The sequence below is a fragment of the Rhinolophus hipposideros genome (assembly GCF_964194185.1).
Source record: "Rhinolophus hipposideros genome assembly, chromosome: 18".
In the NCBI taxonomy this organism is placed as follows: Eukaryota; Metazoa; Chordata; class Mammalia; order Chiroptera; family Rhinolophidae; genus Rhinolophus; species Rhinolophus hipposideros.
The window spans coordinates 13,892,016-13,916,861 of NC_138064.1; the positions used below are offsets into that span (position 1 = coordinate 13,892,016).

General features: G+C 33.8%; 1 protein-coding gene across 4 annotated transcripts in view; it reads right to left on the minus strand.

Annotated features, from left to right (window-relative positions):
• TAX1BP1 (Tax1 binding protein 1) overlaps positions 1–24,846 on the minus strand; it is a 71,315-nt gene that overhangs the window by 19,904 nt on the left and 26,565 nt on the right. For 2 of the 4 annotated variants that reach the window (XM_081079660.1, XM_081079659.1), the window contains exons 6-14: positions 19,415–19,563; positions 19,231–19,321; positions 15,259–15,444; positions 12,181–12,405; positions 11,493–11,639; positions 10,079–10,202; positions 8,795–8,898; positions 6,248–6,373; positions 5,068–5,139 (exon numbers count right to left, since the gene is read on the minus strand). In XM_081079660.1, the coding sequence (XP_080935786.1) occupies positions 5,068–5,139; positions 6,248–6,373; positions 8,795–8,898; positions 10,079–10,202; positions 11,493–11,639; positions 12,181–12,405; positions 15,259–15,444; positions 19,231–19,321; positions 19,415–19,563 (1,224 nt within the window). The remainder of the gene's footprint in view (positions 1–5,067; positions 5,140–6,247; positions 6,374–8,794; positions 8,899–10,078; positions 10,203–11,492; positions 11,640–12,180; positions 12,406–15,258; positions 15,445–19,230; positions 19,322–19,414; positions 19,564–24,846) is intronic. The other 2 variants (XM_081079661.1, XM_081079662.1) reach the window with 1 other exon arrangement.

Sequence of the window (24,846 nt, forward strand, 5' to 3'; positions counted from 1 at the left end):
GGACTTAATCCTAACCTTATAAAAGACTGGGTTAGGGGTGAGGTAAGAGAGAAACACTGGATGAGAAGACAGACATTAAGCAAGGCCTTCAGATAGCAAACAGAAATTCTTATAAATACAATCTTTGGAAGTAATATAAAACTATAGTGTCACCAGCAGGAAAATCAAGAGTAACTCAGAAAGACAGGAGGTAGAAAGCAAACTGGCCTACTTCTGCTGCATTTCTTACAGGGCAGGGTATTAACTGATAAAACTGCTGATTCCAGTACATTTACCAAATGTTTTTATAAGCAAATGATGTAAATTACATTTGCCCCATTAATTTGTTTATTCATTCAACAAATATTTAAAATCAAATATTAGGCACTATACTAGGTCTGCAAATACAGTGGTGAATAAAATAGACACAATCCCTGTCTTCATGAACCTTACAATTAAGCAGAGGCAGATGTTAGACAAATAAGCACAGAAATACATATTAATTATAAATTATGGTTAAGTCCTATGAAATAAAAGTACAGGTCCCAGGGTATAAGTTTAATAGTGTCATCTAATTTAGCCTCGGCGGTGGAAGAAGGCCTCTCAGTAGAAAAGCATTTAATCTGGGACTTACAGGTAAGTCAAGAGTGAGAGGAATAAATATTGAGAGGGAAAAAATAGGGATTCTGGGATATACTTGAGAAAACTATCACTGGGGGGAGGAGAGAAGGGAATTACCGTGGGACAGATGAAGATGGCCATAAAGTAACAATTGCTGATGCTGGGGGAGAAGTACAATAGAGTTCATAATGTTATTCTATTTTCATATATGCTTAAACTCTGTTTTAAAAAAAATAAAAAAGTTTAACAAAATAAAGCCTTGTAGGCAAGAATATTCCTGGCAAAGGACATGAATGACGGGCTTGAGACAAGACACCAATTGGTGAGTTGTAAGGCCTGAGTGATGAGAACAATTCTCCAACTGTGGTCCCCAGACCAGCAGCACCATGAACTTGTTAGAAATGCAAAATCTCAAGCCCCACCCCAGACCTCCTAAATCAGAAGCTCTGGGAATGGGAACCAGAAACAATACAAGTGGTTTTGGTGCAAGTTCCAGTTTGAGAACTACTAAGAGAGACTCTACAGAGGACAGTGAAAAAGGAAATTGTGTCTTAAAATGGAACTAGAGAGATAAATGGAGACCAGTCATATAAAATACAGACTATGTTAAGAATTATGGCTTTTATCCTAAGTGCATGGGAGGCCCATTAAGGAGCTTAAAACAATGGAGTGATCAGCTTTACATTTTCAAAGGTTACCCTGCCTGTGGTTTGAATAGAGGCAGGGAGTGACCTTACGGAAGATGGCAGAGTAGGAAGTGTGGTCCCGAGTAAAACAGTCCCCAAGGAACTGAATCCGGACACCACCACTTGAGTGGGCTTAGGAGTAGATCTGAATCTCTAAGACGACTGAGCCCCATGACACCCTGACTGCAGTCTGGTGGACATCTAAGCCACACCTGGATTCCTAACTCACAGAAACTGGGAGGTAACAGAAGTTGTTTTAAGCCACTAAATTTGGGAATAATTTGTCACACAGCATAATAGTCACTACGTTATATTCCATGTGTGATTTCAGCCATCTATACTACAAAATGTACAAATGGTTATAATCATGCAGGACTATCTACACCTTCACTGTCATGTATGAAACTTCAAAATAATATACATAAATATATAAAATATGTAAAATATAGCTGTTATACAAATATACAATTTATGTATAAATTATATATAATTGACATATAAATTGTATTTTATATGTATTTTATAAATGTACAATATATAAAGTATCTTGATTGCCTCTCTCTAGCATTAGCTAATATCTCTAAGCACAAAATACACTTAAGAGGTTTTTTATTAAAATAGTGAAAGTAAATTCTTATTTTAAAAAGTTGTCTTAAGTATTTGGAATATATATCCAATTTCTTGTAAGATCTGCTTAGATCACTTTAACTTTACAATACACCTGATCAAAACTCATACTAAAAATAAAAAATTACATTCTTACTCTTCATTTGCGCTCCTATTGCTTTAATTATCTTTAATCCACTGTTTACTTGTTAAATGGGTATCTTTTTAACCCATTATCCATTTTGTGTTTTCATACACTAAAAGGGAAAGAGAGGGAGAAAAGAGGGGGGAAAAAAGGAGGAGAGTGGAGAGAGGAGGAAGAGAAAACGAATGCCAAGTAACATTTGAACACAATATACGGGCAGCCTAGGGGGCAAAAAAAAAAAAAAAAAAAAAGGCAAACAATCTCAAATTCTATTCTTAATAGGTTTCCTTCTCCTAGTGATATGCCTGAAGCAATTCTGAAACTATTTTATGTGGATTCTTGGATTTAACAAATGAATAAACGTATTGACATTGTTGGGCACCAGGATTTTCACTGTGGGAGAAGTATACAAATAGGAAATGAGGAAGGCAAGGAAGAACCCTGTGAAACTGGACAACAACTCATGATTTCTAAAACGTAAATGTTTCCTAGTTCTGTCCACTGAAAAGAATCTAGAAGCAATATGTGTACACCTATGAGCACCAGCAATAATGTGCACACCTAGGCCCCATATTTTGGTTCCTAAATACCATTTCTCACTAACAAAGAATCACAACTCCTTAGGGAAGTAACTGATTCTAGAGTTGGACCAGAACTTCTTATTTAAAAATAAAAACCCACTAATTCCAAAGATAAGAAAGGTACAAGATGAGCTAGACTACCTTGCAGGGATAGAAAGAAATTAAGTGCTCAAAAAACAACATCCTCTTCATACTGGGGCATGTCAGAAACCAGCTTGAATGTACTCCCCCTCACCAAATAACAGAACCAGGTGAACATCAAATTAAGAACAGTAACAAATTCTAATCTATTGACTAAAAAGAGTTCATACTGACGACGGTCAGGTAGGAAGGCAGGTAAGTAGACAGACAGACGGACACAGACACCCAAATACAAATTAAAAATACATACAAAAATATATACACACTAACGTAAAAAACAGATTTGGTCTTTGTTCCCAATTCCTGGCACAGATCTCCTAAAACTCCTTGAATTTATTGAATCATAGGCACATCTTCTGTCGTTCATAACAAGTCCTTTTAAACTTTAGACCATACTTGAATTCATGCTAACATGGAGACTACTAGTGGGCACTAAGACAGTTTCAAAGGAAGGACTGGTCACCAGAAAGACCACGCACGCACGTGATTATACAGTTGGAAATTTTAGCACTCACTCACCTCACCTCCAGGGATGAGAGAAAAGTTGGAGATTGAGTTAAATCACTTGGCCAATGAATTAATCAATCATCATGTATTGAGACCCCAGATTAAAAACTCTTACAAGGTTCGGGGAGCTTCCCATTGGTGAAAACATCAATGTACTAAGAGTTCCACATGCCCGGAGAGGGCGTGGAGGCTCTGGGACACCCCCACCCCCACCTTGCCCTATGCATCTCTTCCATTTGGCTGTTCCTGAGTTGTAACCCTTTATAACAAAACTCGATTAATAAAATGTAATCGTAAGTATAGTGTTTTCCTGAGTTCTGTGGTTCATTCTAGCAAAACACAGTGGGAGAAGGAGCTGAGCCCTTAATTTAGGTCTGCAATAACGCCACCGAGTTGATGTCAAAGAGGAACAAGGGCAAAGGAAGGTTCTTCCTTATTATAGAATGCCAAGGGAAAAACAGGGAGGAAGTGATGGATTTGAAAAGTCAGAATTTTGCAACTACCACTCTAATGTCATCCAGCCTTGAGGGTCTATCTAGCACTCTGAATGGCTCTTTTACCACGTATCATTTTGTAGTATCATCACTGGTCATTTAAATTACTAATTGGTTCAAGAAGACCTTCCAAATGTTCACACATTTCACTAAACAATTTTTTTAAATCATAGTCTTAATATTACCACCCATCTCATTAGAAAAGTCCATAAGCATTGAGAAATATCAAGCTTATGGTAGCAAATACAAGGTTCCCAAAATTCCACTTTTGCTTCAAGACTGCCTTTTATCATTGGCAACAAAAATTATCAATTGTTTTTCCTTAAAGTGAAAGGCTCGCTTCACTTTTTTTCAAGTAATGCTTGCCAAATACACCACTCTGAATAACCAAATCTTGTCTATTAGTCATTCTTTAAAATAGAAATAATGTGCCATAAAAAAACAAAGAGAAGATAGTTAAACTCACAACTCCGACAACTGTACAAATGCTTTACCTTAAGATAACCATCATACATTATTAGGGAAAAGAAGTGCTTTGGGGGTACTTCCCATTTCATCACAAAGAATAAGAAAAAGATGTGTGCCCCAAGGTCAAGCTTCAATAAAATTATTTTACTCTTTCATCATCTTAAGCTTTTCTTTTCTGTGAATGCACGGTGGGATGACTACCTACAGTAACTACAAATGCACCTGGGTGCCACTGCCTTGCCATATATAAATACGTCAGTTTTCCCACCACTGCTTTCACCAAGTGTGCAAGTATAACACAGTGGGGCGGGGGGGAAGCAAATAACACCACAGTATTATGAAGAATTTTATCTTTATAGACTCCTAAAAGGGAATGAGAACCCCCCAAAGGACCACACACCACTTTGAGAAACGCTACACTATAGAACCTTTTACATTACACAAAGGTATGCTGATTGAATGTTAGGTTATGCCATAAATCATTTAACAACTTCTAAAATGTTTCCTATTGCAAAAGAAAACCAGATAAACACATTATATGTAATTTTAAAATTTTTACTGTTTTCCTAAATTTGAACACTGTAAAATTTATTTATTGTTAAATATAAAATATGTTAACAAAGACTAAACTAAGTTTCAACATTTAAGCATTTTCTCAAATTATGAAGTAAAATATTTAACAAAAAACATTTTCCATCTAAAAGTCTTTAACAGTCTTTTCTTTATTCGACTGTTTTTTAAAAAATCACTCTCATGTGAACTGTAAAATCAGTCTCTTCATAAAGTTGTATTATCATTCAGTGTCATATGAAACATTTTTAAAGTGCATTGTTCAATACCTTCTCCCTGGAGAGGTTTTCCAAATGTGATGTCAGACCATTTATTTCTTTCTCTTTCTCTGCCAACTGAAGCTGAAGAAAGAAAGTATAATGAATTTTTTCATTATCTACTCTCTCCTTACACTTCGAAAGAGTTTATAGCGTTCTATCAAAATAATTGCTATTACCATATCCATGTTTTCCTCGGTTCTTATTCTTTAACATGTCTGAATTACTTATCATTTACTGACCAACTTCCCTCGCTCTTAAAACTTCTCCCCTAGTTTATATGAAACTACACCAACACTGTCAATCCCCCAGGCTCACAATTACAAATATGGACCATCAGTAAAATTATCTTAGCCTATAATGTGCCACCCTCTCCAGGCCCGATGGGGGAAACCTAAAGTAGTTCTTGGTGTCTTTAAAAATACTACATTTAAAAATCAGGTTATAGGTATAATTAGTTATGATTTGCAAAGTTAAATAATTTCGAACTTCCTAATCTTTAGTCACACACAAAAATATGCAAGTTACATATACATATATATCTTAATATATATAAGATTACACTTTATTCCTTAGAGGGAAAAATACCTTTCTTCTTGATTAGCTAGATAGCCTGCTAATTTTTTTCTCTAATATTCTTACAAATATCATTTAGGCTTGTTTATTGCCTAAATGGGTATTTTTAGGCAATACCCATGGTATTAGGTTACACTGGCAAAAATATACTCTGCAGTATTTCACTTAGGATCATGAGTACACACTTTGGTGATAAATTTAAAAACTCTTACATAAATTTAAAAAATTACTGATCATATATTATTACATTAGCACAAAAATTTCAAGGCCCTAAAATAATTCTACATACACTGTTTGTTTTAAAGTGAAGATAATAAAATGATCCCTTTTCATCTTAAAAACTGAGCACAATTAAAAAATATGATTTTAATAACCATCTGAATCCACAGAATTAAAGCCACAATGGCAATGCATATGGGTATCCATTTTCTCAGTTAACAGTTAATAAACTATATGCAACATAACTAAATACATAGTACATTTTTATTTATACACAAAAATACTACCCCCATTATCCATATTAAAAATGTACTTTAGATCGGTAAAAAAATTATAGGTAACACATTTTCAAAAGTACTAGGTACTATGATTCAAGTTAAATGAATACTAAACTTACTCTGTAATTGTCCTCTATTTCAGCTAGTTCTAGTTTCACATTTTCAGCAATTTTTACTTGTTCTTTCCATTTCAGCTCCATTTTTGCAAGTTCATCAGCATATTTATTGCATTTTGTTTTCTCATCCTAAATGAAATTAGTAAATTACCAAAAGATTTTAAATCCATATAGAGCTAATATCTACACAAACATAGATATATGCTGAATGTTTATTAAAACACTGCTGTTAACAGTAAAAAACTGAAATAACCAAATGTCTTTCAATGGAAGACTGACTAAATCATTTTATATCCACACAATGGAATTACCAAAACTGTCAGGACACATTCATTGAAAATAGCAAGTTGCAAAAACAGAAAATATAGTATTATCCTATTTTTGTTTTAAAAGTTATTTAACACAATTTTATATGATGGCTATGTAGTGTTGTGTAGAAAAATATAAACCAAATTATTAATAGCTCTTATCTCTGGGGATCAAAATCATGATGGTACTTTTTATAATCTTTATTCTTTATTTCTATGATGCCCTACATAAGATTTCACAGTAACCATGTATTACTTTTGCAAAGGGAGATAATAAAAATCATATATTCGTAATGCTGTTGTTTCTAGACACTGATAAAACTCTGGGATTTCCAGACCAAGACAATCTCTAGGTTGACTTCTCATACGTTGCTTGTCTCTATAACCCAGAAGGTTAAAAGGAAGAAGTTACAAATATGACGAAAAGGTAATTGCCAATGTCATTTTGAATGTTTTTGTTCAAGATGAAGTTTAAAAATATGCTTTCAGCAATTTAATAAAGTATTTTCAACAAATGATGTTGGATCAACTGAATATCCATATTATACATACCATACGTCACACTATACACAAAAATAAATTTAAAATGGCTAATACATCTACATGTGAAAACTAAGACTATAAAACTTCTAGAAGACAAGATAGGAGAAAAATCCCTGCAAGTTAAATTAGGTGTTTCTTAGAACATAAAAAGTACAAAACATAAAACAAATTGATACTCTGTACTTCATCAAAATTAAAACATTTTCTAAAAATACCATTAAGACAATGAAAAGGAAAGCCACAGACTGGAGAAAATATTCACTACACATATATGAGACAAAGGACTTATATCCAGAATAAAGAACACTTACAACCCAGTAATATGAACCCAATTTTTAAAATAACAAGAGATTTGAACTTTTGCTATAAAAAAGAATTAAGTACAATATAAGCAACAATATGTATAAGTCTCAAAATAATTACGCTGAAAGAGGACAAAAAATAAAGAGTACATACCATAGGATTCCATTTACAGAAACTGTACAAAAGGTAGGCTAATCTTAGTGGCAGAAAGCAAGCTAACAGTTTCCCAGGGATGGGGACAAAGGAGAGATGAGTTGCAAATGGGCACAAAAAAACTCTGGGGAGTAATGGAAATGTTCATTATCCTGACACTGGTAGTTTCGTGACTATATATGGCAAAACTGATCAAACTACAGACTTGAAATATGTGCAGCTTCTTGGATTTCAACTGCACTTCAACAGTTAGAAAAGAAAAGAAAAATGTACCTTGAGGAAGTTTTTAGTTTTGATGGAACATTCAATCTTCCTTTCAATAATACGGTATAATGAAAATTGTTCCAGAATTGTTTCATACTTAATGAAAAATAGTTTAGTCCCTTATAACTAACTACTTTGAACTCAGAGAAAATTGTTCTCATCAGCCCTTCCACTGGAAGAAAGACCATCTGAAGCAACATAAATGTTCAATGTTTGATTAAAAGATTACATTAATATTCTTTAGAAGGCCATAACAAAGTATTTTAAATTACTCTAGAAACCTTGAGCTAATGTATGAACTTCATTCTACAGCTCTAAATATTATCCCTCTCCTCTCCACATGCACAAACAGACACACACACAAAAATATTTAAACAAACAAAATTTACATACAGAAAACTTTTCCTCCCTTCTGCAAATCAGGTATAAATGAGAAGCATTTTCCCTATGTCCTTTGAATACTCCAGAACTGAACGCTACCAAGACAGTTGCAAAACTGAAATGTTTAAATACAGCTTAAAATAATCAAAATAAGTAACACCATAAAGACAGCAACTCATTTGGCCAAATGTTCCCTTTTTCCACTTTGCAAATGGTCACTTGAAGATGTGGTACAAGTCTGCAGTTATTACAGTAAATGTAAAAGGAGCACTTCCCTTTTATGAAGTTCAAACATTTTCCATGTATCTTTATAATAAGACAGACAATATTATCCAACATCAATTAATCATTTGCCCATTATCTAGAAAAGGACAGTAGGTGAACAAAAATAATTTTAGAATCACGATTTTACACACAGGCCTACATGAAAAAGTACACAAAACAGCCCCCTTTCATCATCTCAACAGTTAAAATGAAATACCAGTATATGGATTTGAAAAAAAAAAATCCTAGGACACCCATCAATCAAAACAATAAAGGTAAGCTAAGTCATTACATTTGATAAATCTATCTTTCACTTACAAGGTAGCTAGCTTACCTGTAAGAGTTGTTTACATTTATTGTATTTCTCTGTTTTGTCAGCAATTTCTTTGGTCATTTCACAGACTTGCCCCTTTGTTACAATGTCAAAATCTTTCTCAGCTATAACAAGGCAGAAAATAAGATTATTAAAAATTATTTTGACCCTTATATTATCTTCCTGTTCAGGCAACTTAAAGGTCAGTATAATGTGAAATATAGTAAATGGAATACTTAAGGAGAGAAACATGTATTTTAAAATATCTATTCATACACTAAATAAACAAAGGATAATGTAAACTCTAGGTGAGAATTTGTAAATGTCAGTTTGGCTGGAACCAAGTTCACATTCAGTAACAAAAGGATCATTATTTTAATTAGCTAAAAATAGTTCTAAAATGGCACAAAAATGTATATAACTGAATAGACAGGATAAGTAGGAAAGCCATACTCTTTGAGAAAACATTTAAATCATTTTTCCAGTCCTTCATTACTATTCACTAGGTCCTTATTAAGTAAAACTTCTACAACACCATCTATGTACTAAAGAGGATGTTCAGAAGCGGAAAACAGTATCCTGTTCTGTAACGGCAGAACCTAATTAAATATTTACTAAAAAGTATAAAACATCAATTGGCCCAAACATGACACAAGGAAATATACTTTCATATACTCGACTACTTTCATTATTGCCAAATTGTTAGCATAAGGTGGGAAAAAAAGGAGCACAAATGAAAATCTAGTTAATTCAAATTTCATGTTGTTCATGCATTCACTATGTCTCTCCAATCTGTTCTATAAACTAATAAACTAACATAAAAATTAAAATCCACCAAGTATAATTAATGAGGAAAATACACTATGGCTCCAAAGCAGCTGGAGAGATGAGACACACCAAACAGGAGATTTGTAAGTTATTGCCACCAACAGAACTGTACACTTAAAGTGCCAGAAATGTTTCAGAATTCCATAGATTTAGTGGAATGTTAATTAAAAAACTCAATTCTTGGCTTTTGTGCTACAGCCCAAATGCTGTACGCATTTGAGTTTACAAAACACCAGCTCATGTAACACTTGTGGCTATTCTCATGAAGATAAACACTAGTTCACACTCACATTTTGTATACTCACCACAATGTATGACTTTATCTTACTTTTAGACCCTTACTTTCCTCCCTTTGCCTCCCTTATAAAGATTTCTATAAGCTTCCTAAAATTCTTATACCTGGAATAAGGTAGTATAAATAAGCATAAATACTTTTTTATGGCAGGACACTGCACAAAAAGTCGAACAGATATTTACCTGCAGACAGTGGTGGCTTTACATCTGCAGCAGAGGCAGTAGTAGCTGGGTCTGTGTTTATTGAGGCATCATTCACTTTCTGCTGATTCCCAGTTTTCTTTGGGAAGACGTTATTGTTATTGGCCTATTAAAAATGTTAACAATAAATGGTTAAATGATTTATATTTCCTTCCTTCAGTAATTGTGTAAATAATACCAAGAAATCCTGAAAACTCCACAAAGCTGCTATTGTCCTAAAAGCCAACAAAGACTAAAGTCACACACATCACCTTACAGTACAAAAGAGAAAAACATTACGCTTTTCCTTGTGAAATCAGCAAAATACCAGCAAAACAAGCCATTCACGGAAATCTCACTGGTTTTCTACTACAGTCATAGTAACTTAAAGGACCAAAACCAAGATCCACACATGTGGGTCATATTTCCAGCATGTTTTTTCACAAAAGCTTTCCTACTTTATCTCATGCATTTCTTGCTTCTTTCGTCTCCTTTCAGATTTCAAAAAAGAAGACGGGGAAAGTATCATCTGTATCATACAATATAGTACAAATAAACTTCACTGTGGTATCATTTTCAACTTTAGATTTTATTTTATTATTTATTTTTAATTTTTATTTTTTTTAATGGGGAACAGTGTTTTCTCCAGGGCCCATCAGCTCCAGGTCACTGTCCTTCAATTTAGTTGTGGAGGGCACAGCTCAGCTCCAAGTCCAATTGCTGTTTTCAACCTTTAGTTTCAGGGGGCATAGCCCACCATCCTATGTGGGAATCGAACCAGCAACCTGGTCGTTAAAAGCTCGCGCTCTAAATAACTGAACCATCAGGTTGCCCTTTTCAATTTTAGATTTTAAATGTTTTTTTCATTTCCAAGACTCCACTACATAGCAAGCCTTATATTTAAGTACAATTTGGGGACCCACATTAAAACAAACATCAAAACAGAAAAGTTTCCTTGATTTTATTAAATCTGCCTATCCACTCTCAAACAGAATATCAATTAATTAACACTTTTTAACTCTTCCTAATCTAATGGATATAACAGGATGAAAGAACCAATGACAACTGAGAACCCATCTAAGACCCTGGGAATGATCAATGGTTAACCCCATTGAGGACAGGGGTCATTGTCAATGAATCTTTAAGTGAAAAACACATTTATAAAGATCATAGAGGGAAATGATTATGAGGGCTCTTTTTTTTTTTTTTCCCCTGCTGCTGCCCTTGCTTCCTTTGTTGGTTCTCCAGCAAATAAAAATTCCAGGTTATCATTACAACATTAGGCCAATGACTTGAAATCAGGCAGAGGTAAATTATGTTCAAAAGGCTGATATTTAGAATATGATAAAATTTGATTTACAATCAAAAATATTAATAAGAGAAATATTTCACTTTGTATGAATTCAATTATACTTACTGATTGGTCTGAAAGTTTATTGATTTGTTTTTGGAGCCTCTGGCATTCCTTGAATTTTTCTTTATAATGATCTGCTGCCATCTGAAGACGAAGTTTCAGATCTTCAACTTCTCTTCTCAGTTCATGTTCCAGTGTATCAGTCTTTTCCTAAGACAGAAGTAAACACTTATTTTAAGAAAAAACAAAAATTTTGTATCTCATAATGCAGTAGTAAATCCAATTCATTTCACTTTTTTCTTTCTGGCTTTTATTTCTTTTGGAATTTTGGCTACAGATCTACCTACTAATAAATCCAGCTTTATATTTTTAGACTCAGGTTCACTAAAAAAGCTAAAGAAGAGTAATCCACCTCCTGAGGAGCAACTATTACCTGTTAAATAACTAATACCATTTTATGCAGCTAGTAAGAAATTCCAAACAAAGCAATATATACCGGACATCAAAAAGTTTAATTAACAATAATAATAGAGCAGTTTAATTAATAATACTTACTGACCATTAGAAATTTGTTTACAGAACTTTTTCTTAAAGCTTGCATTACTTGTTACTCAAGAAGTCACAATGATTAAGCAAAATTAACAGAAATTTAAAATTCTGTGATCAGGAATCTAACCAGGTTTATTTTAACATAACTCATTCTTATAATGAGCTTTGGGCAAAACGAAAATCCAGAATTAACCTGCTTTACCTGGTCTTTTCTCACAGCACTCAGTTTAAGCTCTGCCACCACATCAGCTAACTGCTTTTTGACTTTCTCATTTTCCAGGCGAGCAGTGTGCAGATCTGCCATGGTTTTATCTCGCACATTTACAGCGTCACTAAGTTCTTTAGTCAGAAAGACAACTTCTTGCCGAGTTGCCTGAATCTGTTCCTCTGCTTTACGAAGTTGCTCCTTTAAAAAAAATGTATCTTCCTGGAAAAAGACAGATAAATATACAATTAAAACATTCAAGTAAAAAACAAGCAGAAAAAATTTTTACTCATATTTCAACAGATGCAAATTTTTAAATATTGTTTTTCTATTCATGACTTAGAGGCAGTATATAATTCTATAAAAAACTTAAGATGTGACTGTTTCAGAGTCTCCATATAACAACCCTATGCTTCGGGTATCACTACCACTTTATACGTGAGGAAACTGAAGTTAAGGAAGTCAGGCAACATACCCAGTGCTTAATGGCCTAGCTACACTGAGACTCAAATAAAAGCTTTTGTTCCCCAAAATCTCTCTGGCTGAAGTACTGATCCTCATTTTTTAAAATCACCAATAAAAGTAATTTCAAAAACTTCTTTGTAACTCAACAAATGTACTTTAAGAAAACTACTAAAAAAACAGTAATACCAATATTTGAATGGGTTTAGGATAATCAGCACATTTATAACTGGACTTAGATAATCTGTAAGTGATACAACCTTTCTCATCAGTTTTTTGCAGATTCATGAATACCTTTAAAAAGTACACAGCTTTTGATCTAGCAATTCTATTTTCATGAGCTTCTAAGAAAAGTATTAAAGGGTATAAACACAGGTTTATCATTACAAGGATTCGTAAAATATTAAAATAATGAATTAAGTCAAAATGTCTCAAAGTATGAATTTATTATAAATTATGATACATCCTTCACACAATGAAAGCCTACGCAGCCACTACAAACAGTAGTATATATCATACACTCTTGGTATATTAATGTTTCTGAAAAACAATTTGAAAATAACTGAAAATTTAAACACTTTACATAGCAACTGCCCTTGGAGGAATTTATTGTACAGATTTATACATGTGCCTAGATATCTGTACAAGGATGCTTGCTGCAACATGCTTATAACAGCTAAGGATTATACACCACTTAAAACAAGCATATACTATATAGCTTATAAATAAAAGAAGGGATACTACAGAGCTGTTCTAATACATAAGAAAAGATCAGTATGTGTACTCATATTGCAAGATGCCCAGACAATCCCAAAAATTTTTTAAAGGTTTTGAAACACCATATATATTCTTGGTTTTGTTAAACTATAAGTATTACACATTAAAAATTACAATTTCTATAATGGTGTATCTGGGAAATGACGGGGATTACTTTCACTTTGTACCATCATGTACTATTAGAATTATTTTATAACCATGACCTTGTACACTGCTTTTATAATTTTAAAAAAAGTTTTAATAATTAGGAGTCATTTTTCCAGGTATTTCTATACCTATGTTTTTCCTCACAGAAGTCTTGCTTAAATAGGAAAAGGAGATATTTTTAGCATTTTTATTAAATGACAAATAATCAAATATACTTTTCACCTTTACATTTGTAATTTGCTTCATTAAATATCCCAAAAAGTAACTTGGGTCTTAACCATTAATTCTAAATGTCATGCACATCTGACAGTTTAGGTGTTGAATTAACTTATGTCTGGGTGTATTTAATATTAATAGCAAAATACTGAAAACAACATAATACTCACCCATAAAAGGAATAAATCAATGTAAAGCTACATCATGTAGTATTATTACACAGCCCTTTTTTTAAAAAAATTAGGAAGATTTCTCTGAAGTGATATGTAAATGATCTGTAGTTTATGTTGTTAAATGAGAAAAATCACAAGGTGCAAAAGAGTATACACAGCATGGCACCTTTAAGAAAGGGGACTGAGGAGCATGTGCAGCCGAGTGTGTGCACATAAGCTTATTGTTGCAAAAAGAAACATAAGAAGGATCAACTGGAAACTAAGGAAAATGTTTACCTATGAATATAGGCAAAAAAGGTTTTTAGGGAAGAGACAGACACCAGAAGTAAATTTTTTATATTATTTTGACTTTTGAATGATGCAACTATTTTACGTATTTCAAAAAAATTAAATCAAAAGGTAAGGATAAGAACAAATCTTAAAATTAAATACAAACAAGAAATAAACTGAACTGTATGACAAATGTGTTTAACGTTAAAAAATTAATTCTAGTAACTTTTGAACATGGTACTCTATACATCCTTAGTGAAATATATTCTAAGAAAAAAGAGTTGCAAAAGATCCTAATTTTATTTAGTAGACTTACTGTTGGAAGTGGCATTGATGTAATAATTCTGAATCTGTTGGTGTGTACAGTTGGTTAGAATACAAATATAATGATACTTTGGGGGGAAAAGGGTTCTCACACTGGCAAAAGAGATATATAAATATGGAATAGAGAAAAGCAAGGAAGAACCCTAATGTACTGGATGTGAATATGAGATACAATATAAAGACTTAAAATGTCTGTCCAATGAAAGTACAAAAAAGCAACAACCCCTAGTAGCAACAGGATCCAGTTTCTGGTTTCAAAACACCATTCTCTACTGAAAAAACTAGGGCTCCTTGGAGAAATGGCTAACACCAGGTCTGGGGCAGAATCTAAAGCTGTAATATACAGTTGTGCCACAAAGCAAGAAGTATTCAAAGCCTTAGGGGGACATATCAAAAAGATACAAAAACAGATTTGAAAAGGTCCCCCCTTGGCTAAATATGGGACAATTTGGGTATGAGAAAGAATGATGATGATAATGTATAATACACTGAACATAAAAAGAATCCAAAGATCATAATGAAATATTAAGGGGGGAGAGGACAACAGGGAACTTCTCATTATAATCACCCCTATAAGTTTGAACTCTATCAATAAAAATTATTGGGCGGGGGAGGGGGGAGATTAAAAATAGAAACCACCGTATTGTATACATTTAATAGAAAAAACGTTTTACCATCTTCAAATATACATTGCACAAGTACTTACCTTACTTGAGGTTGTAAGCAAGAAAGCCCTTTGCAAACTATCCTTCTCAGCCAAGCAGAACTGCAGTCTGCCAATCTCTTCTTTGAAATGAGTAATCATGTTTTCTTTGTTCCCATCTAAATTCTTTAAAGTTTGGACCTCTGACATAAGCTTGGTGTTTTCTATTTCTCTGTTCTTCAAATGGACCTGTAATAGTGCTTGAAAATGTCAAGAATATTCTAACTCCATAACCTATGTTAGTCAAAGTTTAAAATACCACTGTTTACCTCTAACCCAAACATGATTAAGGAAAGGGAAGACTGACTTGACTAGGAATCAGGAGACCCAAGTTCTGCCAAATGACTCGCTAAGCAGAGTAGAACACTGCTTTTCTAAGTTGTTTGTGCTTTTGTTTTTGTTTTCAATTTTCCAACAGAGATTAATTCTAAGGTGTACCAAATTTACCTGATCACTAAAGTCTTTTCCTTTGAATTAATGATTTTAAGTTCTCTTTAAAATCGCAAATAGATTTGGTTGTTATTTTGGGGAAACAGATTATGTTAAAGACACATTCAGATATAAAGGCATGATTCTGGAAAACATCTTAAGCAATTCAATTTTTTTGCTTATGAAGAGTACTATGTCATTTACTTCCTGTGTACCTAAAAATTATTTGCTGATTAATTGAACTATTACTGATTTTCCCAGGAACTTTCTCAGGAACTTTTTGGCTGTGGCTATTTATTTGTTCAGATATACAAATATGGATATACAAATAGATATTTAATCAAATCATATAGAGATATACAAATTGTTAGGCCATATTCAGGCCAGGAGCTTCCTAAAAGCCATCTTGTCTTGCTTTGTACTTTGTACCCATTGGATCATGTTTGTCTCCTAGGGGCTTATGATCAGCGGGCCTGGGGGCCAAAATGTGGAACCAGAGCGAGTTTGGTCATGCCCCAAAACCCTTTGTTGTGAGAGACAATACAACAAAGGGGGAACAGCCTTTGTTGTCCTCTCCTATAAAGCTCCACACCCCTTTTTGCTCAGAGAGGTTATGGTCTTTTCTAGCCTGACCTCCCGCAGCTCAAACACGCCAAATAAATGCTGACAGACCAATTTTGGTCTCCCACGACTCATTCTACTGGCCATGCCTAACATAAATCAAATTCCGTAACTGAAATTACAAAGAGTACACATATCTAGTGTCCACCATAAAGAGTCACCTTGCTTTGGTTAAGAGTACAGAAAGATACTTCTTGTACATTACTCTTTAAATGTATGGAGTGCTAAAAGACTAATTTCTGTTTACAAGGATAGACTATAACTCGGGATCCTCTGAAAGGGTCAGTAGTCAAGACCTTTGAAGCAACACTTTAAAAACACTACCTAATTTTCATAACCACCAATTCATAAAAGTGTTCTACCAATTCCTCTAAATTCTGATAGGGCAGGGAGGGGTCATGTGGCCCAACAGGGGCTGAAGGAGAGCGAAAAGGAATCTCTCCGGTTATCATGTGAACGATTTGAATGCCGTAGTACATCACACGTGCTAAGTTGAATTTTCTTACCAAAACATCACAAAACAAAAATCCCTAAGGAAGCATTTAACTTCCAATTTTCGGGATATACACATACAAATGGAATTCTCTTCAGAACACTGGGACATTGGGAGAGAATATACTCAAATGGAAATTTCAGTCACTTTGATCCCAGCTGCTAATGCTTAGAGAAAAGGAGATATGCCAGAACACTGTAAAAGAGTAAGTCCTCAAGACACCTCATTCTTCCCCTTCCTTCCCCCCGCCAAGTCTTTTGCAATGTCATTCAGACATAGAACCTACACACTGAAAGTCTTTGTAGAAAGTGAGGAAAATAAACCGAGATAACATAAGGGACAAATAATTTGTAGTAAAGGAAAACTAAATGTTGGATTTACCCTAAAATGTGCTTGCCAACCTCCTATAAAACACCAAAAATACAGCTGTCGGAATACGAGAGAAAAGAAAAGCAGGGTGGAAAGGTGATTAGCTTTTCCTTTTTCCAAAAAAAGTCATCCTAATTATCATTACACTGGTTTACTGAGGACCTTCCTAAACCCTTCCCAATACTAACTAACATTGCTTCATAATTCACTTTATTTATTACTGAATTACAATAAAGACACAGACATTCTATTAATTTTATTATGTTCCACTATGTTAACAGAAAAAAAAACATGGAAAGCACCTAATTATCCAGAAAAATAATGCCCAGGTCTTTTTCTGGCAACAAAACAGAAACATGCTCACTGAAATTCATAGTAACATTAAAACAATTATTAGATACAAATTTTCACTTAGTTCAAAAATGCTTTATAACTTCCAAAAAAACTGCATTTGAATAGTTTTCAAAATCATAAATGGTAATCCAATTACATCATTTCTCCTCCTCTAGATATCTCAATTATTTCCCTTTTTCACAAAATCTCGTTCAAAAACCAAACATTATTTCTGGGCACTTTTTCTTAAAGGGTCAAATCATAAAATCATCCCCCAGTGAGTCCTCAACTTTTTCTTCCTGTATTGAAAGTGATTATACACAGGCGCCCACTAGGGGCAACAGTTGTTCCAAGAAACAGAATGGGTAGTAACCCATGACGGGCAAAAGGTCCCTGTCCATGCTCTGCTCTGAGGAGCTCGGTAGACCCAGTATTTAATCTTTAAAAATACAACCGCCCACCACCAAAAATAAGAAGGACGTACGCACTGTTAATACAGTAAATCATATTCTAGTTTCTTGGTGCAAATTGTTCCTCTCAAATACTGACTATATGCAGTTGTATGGTTTTGTCTTTAACCAAGTTGAGTGTTGTCCTTTTCTAACCTAAGAGACTGAATCTATACGAATAATAATGACTTAGAATGTTCTTGAAATTCCTTGCTGAAACTACTGTCAGGAACTGCTTATGAGCCCCCTAAGACAAATGTCTCATATTTGCATTACTGACAACTAACCTAAGTATTTCAGAATCACTTAAAAAGGAAGAAAACATACAAAGGGTGAAGATTTATTATCAGTGAGAATGTCTTTTTTAAATGACAATCTCTGAAGATTATTCCAAAAGTCAAACTCTAAAACACAGCCATCATCACTGAAATAAAGCAATGTTTTCTCTAAGGTTTGCATGTTCTTAAAAGTGGGAAATATTGGTTATATAAATTCTGATAAATGGGTATCTTGTTACCATTAAACCTCTCTGACTTATACATCACCTGCTAAATATCTAAAATACCAATAGATTCATTTCCTGAAAACTAACTTGTATGGACTATACACAATGAGATAGTTTTAAAATATGTCCCCAAATCCTTTGACATTCCTTTCTTTAAGAAGTGGAGCCTAGGGGCAGCCGGATAGCTCAGTTGGTTAGCACGTGAGCTCTTAATAACAAAGTTGCATGGGCCAGTGAGCTGCGCCCTCCACATTTAGACTGAAGACAACGAGCTGGAGCTGATGGGCACTGGAGAAACACACTACTCCCCAATACTCCCCAATAAAATTAATTCAAAAAAAAAAAGTGGAGGCTAATATTCCCCTCTCCTTCAGTGTCAGCTGGTATCAGCTGGAACAAGTGACTTGCTTCAGTGTACAACTTTGGAGAGTAGATCCTAAAACACACTATCACAAAACACACTGTAACTTCGTCCTTGCTCTCTCTTGGACAGCTCACTCTGAGGGAAGGTGGCTGCCAAGTTGTAAGGACATTCAAGCAGCCACTGAAAAGGCCACATAGCAAGAAACTGAAGGGCCTCCTGCCAGAAGTCATGGGAGCCACCTTGACCACAGATCGTACAGTTCCAATCAACCCTTAAGCTTAACTGAAACTACCCAAGGGACCCTCAGCTAGAACCACTCAGCTAAGCCGCTCCCAAATTCCTGACCACTAAGTTTTGGAGTAATTTGTTACACAGTAATCGGTAACTAATAGAAATGGAAAGAGTAAATTACCTTATAAAGTTCCTTCTCATCCTTTTCTGTCTTCAACTGATACTCAAGTTGTTCTCTTTCATATTGCGCCTTCCTGAGTTTGTCCTTTAAACTGAGTGAAGTTCAAGTAACATTAATATAGACCAAAAAATTCTGTTAAAACATTTTAAAGCATAAAGTCATTTTGCAAAAGCATCAGAAATACCTGTCCAATTCAGTTTCTTTTTCAATTGCTTTATTTGTCACTGACACAATATCTCCCTCAAGTCTGAGAGCTTTGGATGTAGCGTAATTGTATTTCCTCTTAAAGTCTTCACTTTCCATTTTTAAAGTTTCTGATTCTTCAATAAGATCCTTAGAAAACAGCAACAATTTCCATGAGTAAGTATCGTCCATATTCCAAGAGAGCAAAGTTTAAATACAATAAAATGTAACGAAGACTACTTCTACTGTCAAAAATCTGCCATGAGTAAATACACTTAAATTCTACTTTTATAAGATAATGCCAAATCAAAGGATTAAATTTTCTGGTTGGAAGAGACGGGAAGAAAGATAGGCCGCAAATACATCTAATGTCTAAATTATTTCCTGAATGTGTATACATTCCACAGATAAACAATTTTAACATTGGGTTTCACATACATTTTTAAAGAGGCAGGGACTAAGAAGAAAAAAATTTAGGATAGCATAACTTATATTAAGTTGCCTTTTATTTTCATGCAATTGAATGGTTTATGTGTACTGGTATAATGATTTATGTTACACATTGATATGTAACATGTTATACACAGATCAACGGAACAGAGAACCCAGAAATATAACTGTGCATACACAGTTAATAATTTACAACAAATAAGCCAAAAATATATTATGGGAAAAGGATAATCTCCTCCTCAATAAATGGGAAAACTGGACAGCCACAAGTAAAAGAATGAAAATGGACTAGTATCTTATCCCATACACAAAAATCAATTCAAAATGGATTACAGACTTAAATAAGACTCAAAAAACATAAACCTCCTACAAGAAAACATAGAGGGAAGCACCTTAACGTTGGTCTGGGCAAAGATTTCTTTGAATTTGACACCAAAAGCAAAAATAAACAAGTGGGACTACATCAAATTAAAAAGCTCTGCACAGCAAGGAAAGCAAAAAAAAAAAAAAAAAGAAGAAAGTAAAAGCAACCTCTAGAATGGCAGAAAATATATTTGCACATCAAATATCTGATATGGGACTAATATCCAAAATTATATAGTATAAAGAATTCACACAATAGCAAAAAAAACAAAAACAAAAAAACCCATACAATCCAATTTAAAAACGGGCAGAGGAATGAACATTTTCCCAAAGACAACATACAAATGGCCAACATGTACATAAAAAGGCATTCAACATCACTAATCATCAGAAAAATGCAAAGCAAAACCACAATGAGATATCACCTCACATTTGTTAGAATGGCTGTCATCAGAAAGGCAAGAGACAAAGGCATGGAGAAGATGTGGAAAAAAGGGAACCCTTATGCATTGTTGGTGGGAATGTAAATGCAGGCACTATCGAAAATAATATGGAGGTTTCTCAAAAATTAAAAGTAGAACTACCATATGTTCCAGCAATCCCACTTCTGGATATATATCCAAAGGAAATGAAAACAGGATATGGAAGACATATCTGCACTGCAGTATTATTCACAACAGTCAAGAAATGGAAAAAACCTAAATGTCTTTCAACAGGTGAATAAAGTATGGTACAATACATACAATAAAATATCATTCAGCTATGAGAAGGATGGAAATCCTGCCATTTGTAACAATATGGATAGACCTTGAGGTTATTGTCCTAAGTGAAATAAGCCAGACAGAGAAAGACAAACACTGCATGGTATCACTTTTATGTGGAATATAAATAAAAAGTCAAACTCATAGAAACAGTAGAAAAGTGGGCTGGGAGGTGGGGGAAATAGGGAGAGGTTGGTAAAAGGGTACATGTTTTACCTTAAAGGGTCAAATCATAAAATCATCGTTTCAGGTATAAGATGAATTAGGTCTGATGATGTATATAGCATGGTAACTATAGTTGATAACACTGTATTGTATAACAAATTTGCTAAGAGAATAAAACTTAAATGTCACAAAAAACATAAATGAGTTGATGGATGTGTTAATTAACTAGATGAGAGGAATCCGTTCACAATGTATATGCGTGTCAAATCACAGTGATGTTCGCTTTAAATATTTTACAAATTTGTCAATTACACCTCAGTGAAGCTGAAAAAAGAGAAACTGAATGGAAAATATTCCATGATACAAGTCTTATGAAAACACTATAAAAAAATGTTTCGTCTTACACTTCAGTCTTAATCTATACTGTGTTTCCCTGAAAATAAGACCTAGCCGAACAATCAGCTCTAATGCGTCTTTTGGAGCAAAAGTTAATATAAGAACCTTGTTTTTCAAATAGGACTAAAACAGACTGTGAACCTGTTAAGGTTTTGGTTTTGTTTTTTCTTTTTTAATTTTTATGATGAGTTTATTTGAGACAAATTGATGACGTGCCAGGGAGCAAGATCTCAAATACTCAAATGTAATGGAATATTACTTGACAATAAAAGGAATGATACCTACTACAACATGGATGAAACCTGAAAACAGTATACTAAGTGAAAGAAGTCAGTCACAAAAGGCCACATATGATTCCATTTGTATGCAATGTCCAAAAGACACAAATCCAGAGTCAGAAATTTGCATTAGTGACTGCCTAGAACTGGGGAGGAGGAAAATGGGAGAGTGACCACAAATAGGTACAAGGTTGCTTTTTGGGGTAATGAAAATGTTCTAATATTAGGTTATGGGTTCACAATTCTGTAAATATAACAACCACTGAATTGTATACTTTAAAGTATACAATTGGACTTTATGGTGAGCTTTATGGTTTATAAATTACATCTTAATAAAACTGTTTTTAAAAGATCAATTAGATAAGGTCACATCTTCAGCGCTCAGAGGTAAAAGTATATAGCGTCATTAATGAAGAGCACTGGTACAGCATACACCAGTTCTCAATGATGACTCATTAAGAACACTGGCTGGAACCAGAGAGCCTGCCCGGTCACTTACAAACTGTTCAATCATACTCGTAGGCAGGTTAAGTAACCTCTCTGTGCTACCTCTGCAAAATGCAGGTAACAGCACCTACTTCATAGGATTAAGTGAGTTAACATGTAAAAACTCACAACACAGCACCTGACTTACATTAGGTGTTATGAGTTATTTTTGTTATGGAGAGAAAAATCCACACTTATTTAAAGTTGAACTAGAAATGAACGCAAAAATTAATCTTAACAATGAAAAGACAGTTACTTTTTAAATCTAGGTTGTAGATGAATGAGACATATGTATCACATTAAAATAATCTAGGAGAAACACAGTATGTAATTTATAGTTCTCAATTTATAAACATTTGGTTTCAGTTTTAATCTACCTTGTAATCCTACTTTATTCCCTCAAACATCCAATTACACAAAATCTTTGAATACAATTAAATGTATCATTTAAACCAATCCATTTTAATAACCTTAACATATCCAATTCCTTTAATTTACAAAATACGAGTGTTCTCCAATGGCATTTTACAATAAGAAAAGGCAGGGTTTATAACAGATGAAATATTGAAAAAAAAAAGGATGAAAGATTTTATTTATAATATTTAATTCTTACAAACATCTAATTGTCTTAGTATTTGTCAAGTATTGATTGAATGGGTAATAAGTTAATATTATTTTACCAAAAAAATGAAAATGCAATGATTTCTTCTGTTATGAAGAAACTCAAGTTTTTACCAATTATTCCTAGTACACTGTCCATTATAAAACTTTACATGAAATTGTAGGTGATACATAATAGTTCTCCAGACGTTCAGCAGTTTATATACTCATTAGTACCTCAAAGAGAAGAAGACTTTTAGTATTATGTTAAGATTTTTTTTTAGAATTCACACCACGTAACAGATTTAAAACAAGTGCCAAGAAATGTCATGGATTTTGTAAGTCACCCAACTAAGACAAGTTTGAAAGTTCCTGAGCTGCTCTAGCTGCCCAGCAGGCTGCCTGATTAAGAAGGAAACTGTAATTTGGAAGTAAAAAGCAAATTCATAAAACACTAGAAGCCCCATGACTAATAACAAAGAGGAACTGCCTTTCCTGGCAAGCACATTATTTTATTCCCAAGATTAGCAATTGCCAACATATAACTAAGGATTTTTTTTTTTTACATTATCAAGTACTAATTTTAGAATCTGGGAAAATGCTATTAATTTTCATTCCTCCTGTATGACACTATTCATTTTTTTGTTAGTCTTTGATGACTCTCTGGTTCGTTATGAAAACCAGTAAAACAATAGCCATTTACATTTAGGGAGAATCTACCATGTAACAAACATAGGTCCTTTTATCACCATAGTATAAAGTATTAAAATATCATTTCCAAGTCCTTCATATTCACAGAGAATATACCCCAAAGCAAGAATAGAAGCAGGGAAGAAATCTCCAAGACTAGTGACTGTCATCAAGATTTATGAGTTGCCATAAAACTTCTGAAGACCTCTTCAGGGTACCACACCCACAATTGCCTATTAATTTTGCTTCATTAATCCCTTGACTTCAATCAACCATTTTCTCAACTTATGTCTGTCAGAATGAACTTGACTGTGTTTCCCCGAAAATAAGACTTAGACGGACAATCAGCTCTAATGTTTCTTTTAGAGCAAAAATTAATATAAGACCGGGTCTTATATAAGACCGAGTATATTATATTACATTACATTAAGTTATGTTATATTATACCAGGTCTCATATTACATATATTATTTATGTTACATTATATTATATTACATTACATTATATTATATTATACTATATAAGATCAGGAATTATACTGGGTCTTATATAAGACTGGGTATTATATATTATATTACATTAGATTGGATATTACATTATACTATACTATATTGTATAATAGTCCCAGACTTACAGTAAAATAAAACCGGGTCTTACATTAAGTTTTGCTCCAAAAGACATATTAGAGCTGATGTCCAGCTAGGTCTTCTTTTCGGGAAAACACAGTAGTATAATCTATAGTGCTTTACCCCTTTACACCTGGACAGTAGAGAAAACCTGAAACTTTAAATTTCAGCCAGTATTTGACTGAACTGGAGGCATGGCCTGCTGTTCGTGACAATTTCACACAACAGAAGGCCTATCATTCTGTCATTCCTAACCTCCCAGTCATCAGTCTTCCCTTGGATTTCAAGGTGATCACAGCCAAAACATCAAAGGCCACATTTCAGGGTGTTCTTCATCTCATGGGCTAATATAAGTACATGCTGTAATGGGCTATTTTCATGAGTTGTCTTCTATCTCACCTCCACCACTCTTGTGATACGGTGAGAAAAAAAATGGTATCCTCTTTGGAAAACTGCCAACTCCAGGTTCAAATAATTAGAGAAATGTATAAAGAACAGAGAGAAAAGAGAAATAACTATACAAGATAGCAAAGGAGTTATAACAACTCAACAAAAAATTTAGCTGAATGTCCCAATAGTCAAGGCAGGCACACATGATGAGATTTTATTATTCTTAAT